This window comes from Podarcis vaucheri (genome assembly GCF_965113315.1).
Source record: "Podarcis vaucheri genome assembly, chromosome: 4".
Taxonomy (NCBI): domain Eukaryota; kingdom Metazoa; phylum Chordata; class Lepidosauria; order Squamata; family Lacertidae; genus Podarcis; species Podarcis vaucheri.
The window spans coordinates 47,863,159-47,878,154 of NC_138762.1; the positions used below are offsets into that span (position 1 = coordinate 47,863,159).

The window sequence follows — 14,996 nt, forward strand, 5'->3', positions numbered from 1 at the left end:
GCCCGCCTCTCCCCCTTGGCTCGTTGACATCGGTCACACCCTCTCACATATTCACGCACATCTTCCCTGACCTTGGGCCACCAGAATTCCCTGGTAACCAGCCACATGGTTTTGTGTTGCCCAAAATGCCCTGCTGTGGGGCTATCGTGCAGTTGCTTGAGTACCTTTTCCCTCAATTCCCCTTCCGGTATGTATAACGCTCCCTTGTAATACAACGCCCCGTTTCTCTCCTCAAAACCCCCGGGTCTGTCTCCCTCCCTCCTGAGACCCCTGAGTTTGTCCTGGGCGTATTCATCCTGCATCGTTCCCTCTACCAGTTCCCTTTGCCCCACCAAAGCCGCCCCACACACCCAGCGGTCCTCGGGAATAACATGGGTCTCTTCGGGTGCACCCTCTCCCTCCAAATATTCAGGTTTGCGTGAGAGAGCGTCCGCCCTAACGTTCTCCGGGCCTGGTACGTAACAAATCTCAAAGTTAAATTTGGAGAACTCCTGGGCCCATCTCAACTGCCTTTGGTTGAGCACTCGCGCAGTTCTCCAATACTCTAGATTCTTATGGTCCGTGCACACTTGCACCTTCTGTTGTGCACCAATTAGTAGATGCCTCCATCTCCGGAAGGCCTCATAAATCGCAAGAAGTTCCCGGTCGTGCACCGTGTAGTTTCTCTCAGATTTGTTCAGCTTTCGCGAAAAGAAGGCACACGGTCGCCACTCTGACCCCTCCTTCCCCGGCTGCAGAAGAAGCACCGCCCCTATGGCTCTGTCCGAAGCGTCTGTTTCGACCCTCAGCTTTTTTTGTAAATCCACATGTAGAAGTTGTTCGTCAGAGGCGAAGGCCCTTTTCAGTTCCTCAAACGCTCGCTCCGCCTCCCCCGTCCAAACAAACTTCTTTTTGCTGCTGAGACAGTCCGTGATGGGCGCCGTCAGGTGGGCGAAGTTTCGGATGAACTTACGATAAAAGTTTCCAAACCCTAGGAACCTCTGCACATCCTTCTTGGTCTTGGGTGTTTTCCATTCCAGCACCGCTTGAACCTTGCCGGGGTCCATGGCCAACCCCTTGTCTGACAAGCGGTACCCCAGGAATTCCACCTCCTTGGTATGAAACTGACACTTTTCCAGTTTCACCCACAGTCTGTTGGCTTGCAGCCTGCTCAACACTTCTCTGACGTCTCTCACATGTTGCTCCTCATTCTCCGAATACACCAACACGTCATCTAAGAAGGCCACGCAATTCTTGTAGAGCAAAGGCCCCAGTACATGGTTCATAAAGGCTTGAAAACACGCGGAGCCTGTTTGTAATCCAAAAGGCATAACGAGGTATTCAAATGCCCCCAAAGGGGTGAACATGGTGGTCTTCCATTCATCCCCTTTCCTTATACGTATCAGGTTGTACGCCCCCCTTAGGTCCAGCTTTGTAAAATTTTTTCCTTTTCGCACCCTGGTCAAAATATCATCAATCCTGGGCATAGGAAAAGCCGCCGGCTCTGTCACTGCATTTAGGGCCCGAAAGTCACATACCAGCCTCGGCTTGTCCGTGTTTTTTTTATCCACAAAAAACACTGGGCTACCCCCCGCTGCCTTGGACTCTCTGATGAAGCCTCTCTTCAGGTTCTTGTCAATGAACGCTCGCAACTCCTGCATCTCCCTGTCTGACATGGCATACAACTTGCCTACAGGAAGCTGTGCTCCAGGGAGTAAATTGATCTGGCAATCAAAGGGCCTATGCGGGGGTAGTTGGTCCGCTTCCTTCTCGCTGAACACGTCGCTGAGATCAGCATACTGTGGTGGCACCTTCCCCTTCTCCATCACTTCCGTCCCTGCTAGGGTGGCTTGGGCCCCTGCTGACCCCTTTTCCGCCCTGCAGTGTTCTAAGCAGTGTGCGGAACCGAAGGAAACCACTCTTTGATGCCAGCCCACCAGCGGATCATGTAGGGCTAGCCAGCTCATTCCCAAAATAATGGGAGCGCCTCCCAAGGTGGCCACATTAAACGCTATCAGTTCTGTGTGCCTTGCCACCCTCATTATCATTGGGACGGTCTGCAAGCTGACGCCTCCTCCCAACAGTTCCCTGCCATCAATCGTGGTCACCTGCAGGGGGTTGCTTAAAGGGATAGTCTGTATCTGGTGCTCAGCAGCAAACTCCTTGCTCATGAAATTGCAGGAGCTGCCTGAGTCCAACAGCGCCTTTATTTTTAGGGGGTGTCCATTTTGCAGCTCTAGCGACACTTCAATCACTAGAGCAGGTCGAGGAGCTTCTGGCACTGGCACTTGGGGAAGGGGCACTTTCACTGCTCTTTGGCCTGGCTGCAGTGCCCTGCTGGCAACCAGGCGTTGGCTTTTACCTGCTCCGTTTCTCCCTGCTCTTCCCCCTCAACAGCTCCCACCATCCCTTGCCATTCCTTCCTCTGGGGGCAGACTCTGGCAAAGTGGCCTGGCTGTTGGCAGAGATAGCATTTCCGGGCTCCCTTTCCCTCCTTCTTCGCCCCCTCACTGGGCTTTGAAACTGCGCGCGCGCGGGCTGTTCCGATTTCCATCGGCTCTGCCGGCGGGAAAGCTGGCTCAGGAATGTCTGGAATGCGTAACTCCTTCCAACGTTCCCCTCTCCCTTCCCGCCTCTCCAAGGCTCTTGCCTCCTGGCGCGCTCCAATGGTCAGCGCAGATTTGGTCAGCTGATCCATAGACCCCGCCCTGGGGCTCCTGGCCAGCTCGTCTTTCACAGCTGAAGAAAGACCTTCTTCAAATAGCATCTGAATGGGTGCCGCCGATAAATCCCACCCCAATCTGTGAATCAGCATGGTAAATTCAGTCCAGTACTCACGGACAGATCTGCTTCCCTGCTTGCAAGCCATTAGCTGTCTGCGTACCAACCCTTCCTCAATATCGCTGGAAAACATGATATCCATTGCACGAAAGAATTTCATAGTGTCCTTTAGGATATCGTTGTGCGTTGCCATCAGGGGTCGAACCCAGTCCCGCGCCCCCTTCTCAAGATGCCCAATTACGAACGCAACTCGCGATTCCTCATCAGGGAACTCATCAAACTGCACATTCAGAGCATATTGCATCTCAGTCCTAAAGGCATGGTAATCCTTGGGGTCCCCCCCAAACTTCTGCACCAATCCTGGTACCTTTCTGGGGAACTGAGTGGTTCTCCCCTTTTTGTCAGCATCCTGAGCCCTTCTCTCCTCGAGCCTCGCCGTCTGCAGCGCAAGTTGGACCTCCAGAGCTTGATACCTTTCCTCCAAGCTTGGACCAGCTCCAACCCCTGCGTCTCCGGTTCCGACTGGGTTGCTCATGATGCTTTCTCCTGCACAGGCAGCGTACAGAGTCTGTCAGACTGCTGTCAGGGGATGGTTAGCTGCTTGTGCTTAAAATTGTGCCCCTTCAGAGTTTGTGCGACCCCACAAACCTCTGTGTGTGACAGAGCTCCTCAGACATGTCTGCTCTAGTCACTAGTAGAGTCTGACAGTGGCTGTCTGCGGAAGCGCTTCCAGCAAAGAAGTTCCTTAACGGAAACGCGTCTCCTGGACTCACGACGTGGCAGCTTCCGGCGAAGTATGGGTCTCCCTGCAGTTGCTTCTGACACCTCCCCGCTATTTTCGCTCGAAGTGTCTCTCACCCCTTTCTCTCCCCTGCTGCTTCCTGCCTGGGCTGCTGCGTCTCTCTCAGCATTACTGAGATCCTCCTCCAGAGACCCCGCGCTCCCCCTGCTGGTCCCTGCTTTGGCTGTTGACTCTCTCCCAGTCTCTGGGAGCCTTACCACTTCCCTTTCCTCCGATGTCAGTTCCCTGACAGTTAGGTAATGCTTTGCCACTTCTTCTGAAGATTTTTGTTATTTACTAAATAAGCCATTCAAGCTTCGTCACACACATTTCTGTGTGGATTGTAGTTTGCCCCTTTGTCACACTCTAAAACTTGAAAATGTTCTACTTTTGCATGTCACATGGCACACACAGCTTAAATGTCATTTCGGGAACAATATTAACATTGCTAAGTGCCTTTAGATGGATTTTGCAGCTTCCATGCTGTGCTTGAATCAGTTCTGCTTTCAGGCAATCCTTTCCTCCTGTGATTGGCAGAAAGAAAGACTAGTGGAGGTTCTAATTCAGTGTTACAGGAGACCTTAAAATTGATCTGATGATTTATTATTTTAGCTAAATAAGTTTCATGGCTGCAGTGATGAGTAGCTTTTGTGAAGCTACTATTGCACTTTAGAACCATAACACTACATCTAGAGCTGGAAGACATCTCTTCCGGAATGACAAGATAAATTACACATTATTACATGTTATTCCTAGAGAATCTGTTAATACGAGTTTTATAGGTAAAAAACAGCACTCTGAAAAGAACAGCAGCAGATTATATTATATATATTATTTTTTTGAGACAATTTACGGAATAATTCTATTCAGTGATGTGGACGGAAGGTACGTTTACTATAGTTTGCACTGAGCATGTTTGAAGACTGAATTCCAAGACCAGTTTTTCAGTGAATCACTTTTTACTTTTAGTTTTTATGTGATCGTGCTTTCTTGTGAAAGCAACCCCATATGTCCCACATTGAAAAGTGGCTTTCAGACAAGTTATTTATGCCATGTTATCCTTTACTTGAGATGGTGGCCTTCATTACAAACAGCTTCCCTGACTTCAGATCTTCCTTAAGCCAGAAGTATATGCTCTGAAGGTCCTGTGTATTACTGATTTTAAAGTAACAGCATTTACTGATTGCAAGAAGTGTGGTGTATGATCTCCAGGCTTTTCCTGTAAGCCTGGGGAGGGGGAGGGAGCAGCATTCCAGGACACAGGAGTCCTGGACTCATAGGCTCCAACCCTAAGGGGCCCAGAAAAAATGACTGTGCTAAGCCATTCCAGCCTCCTTCTCCGCCACTGTGTGAGAGCACAGGTAAGGCACCTGATCACTCACCTGCCTCCCTCTGTTCAGGCCAGGGGGCCTCACCCTGAGCTGTGCTCCCTTTGCTCCTGCCACTGCTGGAGTTGGTGCCAATGCCTGGACTTAATCCTGCCAGGGCCAACAACACACAAACCACACACCCCAGGCAAGGACTGCAGAAGGACTAGACCTCAGGCAGTAACTGGGACATGGTCAAAACTGGTCTGTGAAGCAACAGACATGAAATAATGGCATGGTTTCAGCAGTCCAGACATAGGTCAATGCCTTCTTTGACCCCTGTTTTCGATGTACCCCTTCTCCAAGGGAAGAGAACAAAAGGCAGTCACCTCTGAAGTGAAGTTAGCCCTAAGCAGACACACAGACAACAGGCAGCTAGCTATATAGCCCATTCAAAATACTTCCTCAAAAGCTGAGCTCCACATTTGAGCCTCAGTTATGCCATATTAAATCTGTGGTTTACTCAAGCAAAACTTTTCTATCTAGGCAAGATATTTACATTCTGACTTAGCAAATTGCATATCTATCATACAGAACTGGGCATATTATCTTCATCAGCCTAGTTACATTGCTTTAGCTATCTAATTCTAATACAATTTCGGCATGAATTTCCTTCTGTGCTATTCATCTTGTTGACTTTCCTTTACCCACCCTTCAATTTCTCTGCTGTAAGCTGGGGGGCGGAAACTGCCTGGATGTCAAAATAACAAAAGTTAATACATTTCAGCTAGAACTCCCTGCCCTATTCAAATTGATGTTGCAGGTTCCTTCAATACATGAAGGAAAATAAATGAGAATTGAAGCATGTGGCCAGAAAAAGGAACAATAGATGTCTGTTCAAGACTGAAGACACAAAAATATGATCAGATGGGTTAGAAAACTATATAACTCCAAGAAAATATAGCACTACGCGCTCAAACAAGGTGAAGGGCTAAGTGGCTCGGCCTTGCTAAATTTTCAAAAGTTAAGCATGTTTTGTTCACCAACTTAGAATTCCACATGCCCCAAAAGATTGGGGACCCCTTTCCTAGGAGATACTTGTTTCATGTTATATTCTCCTAACAGTGTTATTAAGTGTGTCTTATAGTTCAGTTGGCTAGAGCATGGTGCAGGTTCAATCTCAGTAAGGGACAGCTGCATATTCCTGCCTTACAAGAGGCTGGACTTCTATGATTCTGTTATTCTGTTACTTCAGATGGCCTGCAAGAAAACCAACCAAGGTGCAATAACAAGAATCTGCATTATGCCCCAGCCACCACAGGTAGAGACAGTACTCAAAATCTCAACCCAGTTTTTGCCAAATGCTGTGATACGTTAGTTGGGTTAAAAGGTACATAGGTCACAGGTGCAGCAGGCAGTTAGGTAAATGGCTAGAACTGAGAATGGAACACAGGATGTCCAATCAGGGAGCAGGGGAAGAGCTCCATAAGTCCACTTTTTGTTTCAGTGGGCTCAGGTACTCCCAAGGGCACCAGGAAAGGCCTTAGAGGCACATGTATGCCTATAGGTACCCCAGATGAACCCTTAAAATACATTTCCATTTCTTTTTACAGTGGTACCTCAGGTTACATATGCTTCAAGTTACAGACGCTTCAGGTTACAGACTCCACTAACCCAGAAATAGTATCTCGGGTTAAGAACTTTGCTTCAGGATGAGAACAGAAATTGTGTGGCAGTGGCACAGTGGCAGCAGGAGGCCCCATTAGCTAAAGTGGTACCTCAGATTAAGAACAGTTTCAGGTTAAGAACGGACCTTCAGAACGAATTAAGTTCTTAACCCAAGGTACCACTGTACTATAGTAAAGGATATGTGAAAATTCAACTACAAACATGATTGCAGTGGGAGGTGTCCACCGTGGCTCAAAATGGTAGCAAAGTTCAGGTTTGACAGTAAGGGCAAAGCAATTACGAAAATAAACCCTTCAATGAATTTTAGATACAAATCAAAAATTGTTTTTCTTACCATATTCTCATCGTTGATGGTTTATTAGGAGATCAGTAGAATGCCTATCAGGGCCAATGTTCTAGTCTGATGTCTCCTACCACCACTTTGTGGTTTAAACAATTTTTCTGTATGTTACACCCAGCGTTGCTCTCTGATTGGTAGTGGAGAAAGACTCTCCTCCCTGAAAGGGAGGGGAGGGGTTGTGGTCGGGGCCCGAGCTCCGGCTAGCAGGGACCGGGGGTCGGGTCCTCGAACCACAACATCCTTTTCCAGGATGCTACACAGAGAGAGAATGAGAACACCTCTCTTCTGAAAGGAATTGCATATGAGGAAAACCCTTATACTGTACCCAAAATATGGGTAAATAAAAACTCCACCTGTAACCATTCAGGAGAGCCTGTATCTTTCAAATCCCCCCCCCCCGATTATGAACCTAGATTTGTGCATTATAGTTTACATACCCTTGGAAATATAAGAGTCATTTAGGTTTGTATCTTGGCAGCTGGAACAGTTTTAATGTTGAATTGCATACAGAGATATATAATGGCTATTAATTGTTGAGTTCCTTTATGGTAATGTCTCTCCCAGAAACAATTTTTCCCCATCACAAGTAAAATATAGCTGCATAACAAAAGAAAGAAAAATAGATACTGATCTTGACACTTGCTAATGAAACCAGCTGTATTCTGTCTTATTTACCAGACTATTCACCGTCTGTTGTTGCTGAAGGGGAAAAATGCAATTGTTTAAAGTCATCATACAAAGAGCCTGCTGAAAGCATATGAAGTCAAAGTGACTGAACTCTCAATTCTAATTCAATTCAAAAAGCACATTCCATTAACTAATGGTAAACAGTTTTCATTATGTTACAATAACATGGCATCAAAGGATGAGCACCATATTATGATAACAGACTATTCTCTAGTGATTTCACCCAATAATAAATAATGTCCTTTGGCAACATTATGAACTCTGGTTCAATGTCTAACTTCTTCATTCCCCCCCATCTCAGCATGTTAGTGAAAAGTATAATTATGTCAGCTAAAGCTGTGTAGGCAACACTGCAACTGAATCCTCAGCCAATGAAGTATTTAATTTCACCCCCACCCTGAAGCCCTAGAAAGCATCTATTTAGTGTGAGGATTGCTTCAGCATGTTAGCGATTACCAAACAGTTAACAGCAGTCCCTTCAGATAGCTCTCCTAACTGTGTTACAGCAGGAGACGCCATTATGATAACATGTCCAAGTCTAGCCTTGGGCTGTGTCTCCTGTTGATGCTGGGAATATTTTCAACCCATGCAGAGCCAAGTACTGCAACATGTGATAGCAACGAGCTGCAGGGTCAGTACCAATACCAGCATGAAAAACAATAGCGGTGAATGACACAGATATGTGGACAACACAAATTTTACAGTAAGAAAAACGTCATTTATATAATCTGAATAATTATGAACCCATCAGCACTACTTTCCATTTCTAGGCAATAAGGACCAATGAGATTAGATAGATAGATAGATAGATACACACACACACACACACACACACACACACACACACAGTCATACCTCGGGTTGCGAATGTGATCCATGCGGGAGGCACGTTCGCAACCCACATCATTCGCAACCCGCAGTGCTGTGCCTGCGCACATGTGTGACTCAATTTGGCACTTCTGCACATGCGCGTGACGTCATTTTGTGTTTCTGCGCATGCGTGAGCGGCGAAACCCAGAAGTAACCCATTCCAGTAATGGGGGGGGGGAGGCAGATACTAAGGCCAGTAAACTTTAAGTGGGGTTTTAAGATTTTCTCAGAAGTGTTAACATTAGCTTCCTGCATCACACTGTAATTCAGTAGTAAGACTAAATTCCTCAGGGGCGGGGAATCTTTCTGGAATGCATTTTCCTGTATCTTGGTCAGTATTCATTTTTGTGACCATAACTTACAGGCTATTCTTCTCCTTGGTAACTTCTCAAGTTATACTACGTCCTGCCAAGAATCAAATCACACAACTCCTACAATGTCTAATATACCTCAATTTCAAAAGTTCCCTGTGTGTAGAAAACTACCACAACCAGGTATCTAATTTTGCCTACCCTTTCCTCCAAGGTATTAGCTTTCCATGTGCAGAATAACATGGTATGACTAGAGTTTCAAACAAGCAGCTATAATATTAGTGGTATTATAGTTCCCAGCAATGCTGAGCTATACTACCAGAAACATTTGAAACGATTTTTAGTGCTGATGGAGAAGGTTGTGCGAGTCATCTGCTCCAATCTCATTGGCGCTTTGAATTATTATACAGTATATATTTGACTTGCTTATGATTTTTCTGATCTTGTTCCATGCATGCCTTATTTACTTTCTCTAATTGCCAGCAACTTTCCATGGTTTCAGATAAGAGACATTGCCAATCCTACCTAGATATACCAAGGATTTAGCCTGGGACCTTCTGCATGAAAGGCAGTTGCTATATGGTCCTTCTTGGGATAGTTATTGTAATAAGCCTTGTTATGGGAACAATTCATGTGGAGAAAATTTGCCTGGCACTGTGTGGCCCACCAACCAGCAAAAGGGGTGGATTTCCACCCACACATTGGTTCCTGTGGGGCCAAAGGAGAGGGGGAGGAGAATCCTTTGTAAGGATCCCCCCCTTGAGAGTTTGGGGCCACTTTGTCCCACAAGCTTCTCACCCACCCACCCTCAGGTGAGAGCCTCCAATGAGTAACCTGGGTCACTGGCTGACAGGAACAGAGTTTCTTCTTTCAACCCAACAGGTCTTTGGTGTGGTTTTTTTTCACCCTTCCCCCAGTGAAATTTATGTCTACCTTTTGCTGGACAAGATAACTTTGTGTTAAGGTCAGAAATGGCATCGGGCAGGATCAACATAGTAAAGGAGGACCCCCATAAGGAGCCTGAGAGAAAAGCTGACCATGGCTTGCCCCAAATTTGGGCTGGGCTCTCTGCCTGGCTGGAATCTTCACCCCAGTCACCCAGTGAGACCTTGCCAGTTTCGCTTGCTCCACTGCAGCATTCAACAATGGGCAACTCCCACGGAACGGGTTTGTTAAGGTCCAACCCCAATGGATCCCATTCTGTCAGCAGGGGATGAGTAGGATAATGAACTGACCCTGGCCCTACTGCCATGCGAACGCCTACTCTGCCTGCTGCAGTCAATAAAGATTTGGCATGATTTCATCCCAACACCTGGTGTCCTGTCTAGCCACTTACTGCTTTGCTGGCTCACAGATGGGATGTGCTCCCATTGCTCTGTCCCATCTTCTGCTAACCTAGCAGTTTGAAAGCATACCTGCTGTGACAAGAAGGTAAATGCCCATTCTGTGCACTCTGGCACTTGTCACAGTGCCCCGATGCACCAGAAGTGGTTTAGTCATGCTTGCCACATGACCTGGAAAGCTGTCTGTGGACAAACGTCAGCTCCCTCAGCCTGAAAGTGAGCTGAGCACCACATCCATAGTTGCCTTTGACTGGACTTAATGGTCCAGGGGTCCTTTACCTTTTTACTTATTAAATTATTTATTCTGATGTATTACCATAAAAAGTAACTAGAACTCTGAAGACAGATTTCTTAATATGTGACTTGAGGGCTGTGCCTCTTATTGTTCAAACAACTGCTGATCCTTACGAAAATAACATTTATTGGTAAACAAGAGTTGTGTAACAAATTGATAGAACTCAAGGTGTACTTGAGCCAATTATTTCAGTGGTCTGGCCTAATATGTACAATTAGGCAAATTAAATCAAGGTGCCTTTGGAGAAGCTTGTAACTTACTTGTTTGGGCTGCAGATTATTCCATTGGGCTATGTTTCTGCTTTGAACAGTTTGATCTGAATTAAAGTAAAGTAAAGTAATGACTAAAGGTTTCTGGAGATAAAAACATAATCTTGTAGTTCTACAGAAGTCAATATTGGCAAATCAATGAGAAAATGCAACCATTTGTGGTGAATTCATTCTCAGTAGATTTAATGTCTGAATCTTTAAAACAGAAATTCACAACAAAGCCATGTAGAGGATTCTTTCCCTTAGATATCTCAGATTGATAGACATAGCAGATTGATCCACATATTCCATGAAGATCAGAGAAGGAAATAGTTTTGTTGTTAAGCAAAAAAATGCCTTACAAGTCTTTTCAATTCCTTCAGTGAAAACCTGTGCATTTCCTTCCAATGGTTTCCTAAAAGATATATGGTTTAAACTAGCAGTTCTGGAACATAATTTCTCACTATTGTGAAGAAATTACAAGTGCAAGTGTCTGGTATCTATGTATAGACATCTGCTACTTATCTTTGCCCTTGTATAGGAGACTGTTGTCATAGTCTGGTCCAATTTCTTCTAGCATTAAGCATTTCATCCATAACAATATCCAGGGTCAAGAAAACCTTTAGGCAAGATTGTAATGGAAGCTGCAACAGATTCTGATATTTTCCTACACTGACCTATTTCACTTTTAGAAATACCCTCTTCAGAAGCAGAATGACACATTTTCATCTTTAGCCCAAAGTCTTATATGATGTTTCAGTGTAAACAAATATGACATGTGATTGCTGGCTATGTGACTGTTAAGATTCATATTCAGTTGTCATCACAATGTCACAATTTGTGGCAGAGGCTTGTTTTAGCTGTAGTAGTGTAAATAGCTACTTGTGTTGCTGCAATCAGAGCAGCCTGCAAGGTCTTGAAACTGAAGCAGTGTCCAAATCTTTTCTGCTTCCCAGACTAACCTGTTACTACAGCTGTAAGGAATCGGAGGGCTGCATTGATGTCATATACAGTGGTACCTCGCAAGACGAATGCCTCGCAAGACGGAAAACTCGCAAGGCGAAAGGGTTTTTGGTTTTTTGAGTTGCTTCACAAGACAATTTTCCCTATGGGCTTGCTTCGCAAGATGGAAACGTCTTGCAAGTTTGTTTCCTTTTTCTTAAAACCGTTAATACAGTTGCGACTTGACTTCGAGGAGCAACTCATAGCACGTGGTGTGGTATCCTTTTTTGAGGTTTTTGAAGACTTTGGTGATTTTTGAAGCTTTTCCAAAACTTTTCCGAAACCGTGCTTTGCAAGACGAAAAAAACCGCAAGACAAAAAAACTCGCGGAACGAATTAATTTCGTCTTGCGAGGCACCACTGTACCAAGGTGTGCCCTAACAGGACTAGATTGCTGCGTAAGGGGCAGTCGTGAGGGCAGACTGCCTCTGTCCCTGTAGAGATACACTGTCTTGCAGCTACATCACATCAGGGGTAGAAAAAATGTGTTAGTGCAACAATGCCTAGAGCTTGGTACTGTGATTTTTATGAGTGCTCTGTCTGAGCAGCAGTTTATCAAATTAAGTAATTAATCTTTAATATCATGCAAGTGTTCTGCAGTAACTGGTCTGCATGACATCTGTTTCAGGGATCATGTTGTACACAACTCCTGAAGTCTCAGCATGCTGGGCTTCCGCCCATAGTTATTCCTGCTCCATTTATGAAACTATTGGATGTGGTGTGCAATGAACAATCTCCACTTCTGACTTCCTGTCATTAGCATGGTGTCTGCTTTCCTAGCTAAAAGGTACCTGTCTCTTCTAAGAGTGCTTTCCTTGCTTTTGGCTATACGCTACAGCACGTCTGGGGGAAAAACTTAACTGCTGTGCTGACATGTCATTAACTAAATAAAAGTGACATGCCTGTCTTCAGTATTTGCCATTGTGTTTCTGTGCGCATAGACCCAGCATTAGACAGGATTAAAATCAGTCTCTTGAATTCTACGGAATAATCTACCCACTTAACTTTTCCATTAAAACTCCTAGGGAGAGTGGAGCATTCCATGCATAGATTAGGACTTGGGAGGAGGGCTTATATACAGGGTACATAGAAGGAAGCCAGCTTCGCTCTTGTTCACTCAAGCAATTACTTCACTTTTTGTGTAGCCCAGCGGTATAGCTCCACTGCTTGAGGAGCTTCTCTAAATGTTGGCCTACTGGATTAGGCTTAAGGAATTCACAGTTTCATCATCGTGACTTGGGGGACGGAGACCTCTTTTCATCAGAAATGTGTAGGTGGTGTGACGGACAGGCCATGGGTCTTCCTCCTTGTGACCTGGCAAACCAGTTAGAGCTGCTGAGACCATCGGCTAATCAGGAGAGAGAGGGGCAATTTAAGTTAGATGCTGGCAGTTTAACGATCAGACAGGGTTGAACTATCTGTGTGGGGGAAACCATTTTGATTCCCTGAGGGGAAGTTAAATTCTTGAAGGCACCCAAAATCTAGCAAAGACTTGGCATGATAAAAAATGCTGCTTAAAAGTTTCTCTGCAAATTGATTGTGTTAATTAATTTTTGTGCCTCACTTGCGATACCACCATGTGTTGAAACCCTCACAGTGTGTAATTATATATACATACAGATTGTTCCAGAGTGCCTCCTTAAACTTTTAGGTGGAGAGTGAGTAGACACCAAGGAGACTTCACATAAGTACAACACCTTGCTGCTGTGAAATCTTAAATGCTACCACAAACAGTTAATTATAGGTCGCTACTGTGTAATGCAGGAGAAGTTTTACTGGCAAAACACCCAAACTATGGATCACGTTACTCACCACCCATCTTCAGTGAGGGTGTCTGTCATAGGTGGCTTACTTCCATGTCTGGGGACACTGGTCTCAACAATTCAATACCCAGGTTTTGAGTGCAATTCTACACTGTGTTGAAGTCCGCGGCAATTACGGCCAGCAAAGTAGCAAGATTTACCTACTTATTGAGGAAATACTGCCAATGTTTAAAAAGCAAAGGTGAAAAGCCAACTACAATGCAAAGCACGAGTCTTACCTAAAATATAATTTTTCTGAATAGTCTCTAATAAAATTATTCACACAAAGCCTTATTCTCGAGCTTATGTTTAAAGTTAAGCCTTTAATCCTTTCTCTGCTGAGCTCTCAAATGTTGCTGCCCAAATCTCTGAATCTTCTTATCTCCAAAACTGTGTCACTGCCTATAAAAAGATATCAGCTTGTCAATCATTATCAGCATATGCAATATTTATAGCTGCTGCTTCTATTCCAGTTAGAAGAACTATGACAAGCACAGCAGAAGGCAGCATTTATATTGGCATGGCCAAAAATCTTTAAACAGGTTGACACACAAGTGTATAGCTTGAGATGTCTCCTCTAGATGTGACTAACTTAAGTAGTTTATTTGGTACTGGTGCTGTCATGAGCACTATCCTATAAGTACCCAAAATAGCCACACACATTATGGGAATGAGTATTAGTGCTCTGTTAACGAATGAATTCAACTAAGTTATATTCAACTAAGTCATAATTGGAGTATTATTATATTACTTATTAAATCCGTATACTGTCCTATAACTGCAGGTCTCAGGGCGGTTCACAGACATATTGATTTCAATATGTTTACTCAGAAAGAGTATGACTAATGCCAGTTATTATTCTTTATAACAAGCTAAATTTATATAACACCTTTCTGCCAATGCATTCAAGGTGCTTTACAATTAAAAATAATAACACAAAATAAGAAGCATTTGTCAGGCCAATGGTGATGTCTATGGAACATGAGCCTATTGGCTTCTCTTTGTTTCTCTGTGTGTCTTTTGCACCAGATAGTTTTCTGTTAAGAGTACAGCAATGTTTTATATGCCTACCACACAGATAACTTTCATTGGATGAGGGATTTTTTTTTTGAATTCTCACGGGGGGGGGGGGGAGAGCTTGGAAGAGCTTGGGAAAGGGCCAGAGTTCAGCAGTAGAGCTTTACATGCAGAATGTACCAGGTTCAATCTGCAGCATGTCAGGAAGGGCCGGGAAAGCTTACTGTTTGGGTGCAGGACTCCATACTTTCAATCAGTGAAGACTAAGGATGGGGAACCTGTTATTCAACTACAATTCCCATTTCTCTAACCACTGACCATGCTGGCTGGGGCAAATGGGCTGCAGTCCAAAACATCTAGTGTCCCACAAGTTCCCCACTTCTGGTGTGCACCAAACTGAACTGATCTGACTCAGTAGAAGACAGCTTCCTGTGTTCCAAAGCTCCTAAACTTGCAAAAGTGGTCAGACCGGAGACATAAAAATGTAAATTGTTATATTAAGAATCCTAACAAAACTGCTTCTTTATTATTATATCTTAGAGGC

The 14,996-nt window shown here is 44.7% G+C and overlaps 1 protein-coding gene across 1 annotated transcript in view; it reads left to right on the forward strand.

Annotated features, from left to right (window-relative positions):
• The first annotated feature begins 8,161 nt into the window (after positions 1–8,161).
• LOC309531354 (uncharacterized protein) overlaps positions 8,162–14,996 on the forward strand; it is a 271,658-nt gene continuing 264,823 nt past the window's right edge. The window contains exon 1 of the mRNA XM_082220828.1: positions 8,162–8,267. Within this exon, the coding sequence (XP_082076954.1) occupies positions 8,234–8,267 (34 nt within the window). The 5' untranslated portion in view covers positions 8,162–8,233. The remainder of the gene's footprint in view (positions 8,268–14,996) is intronic.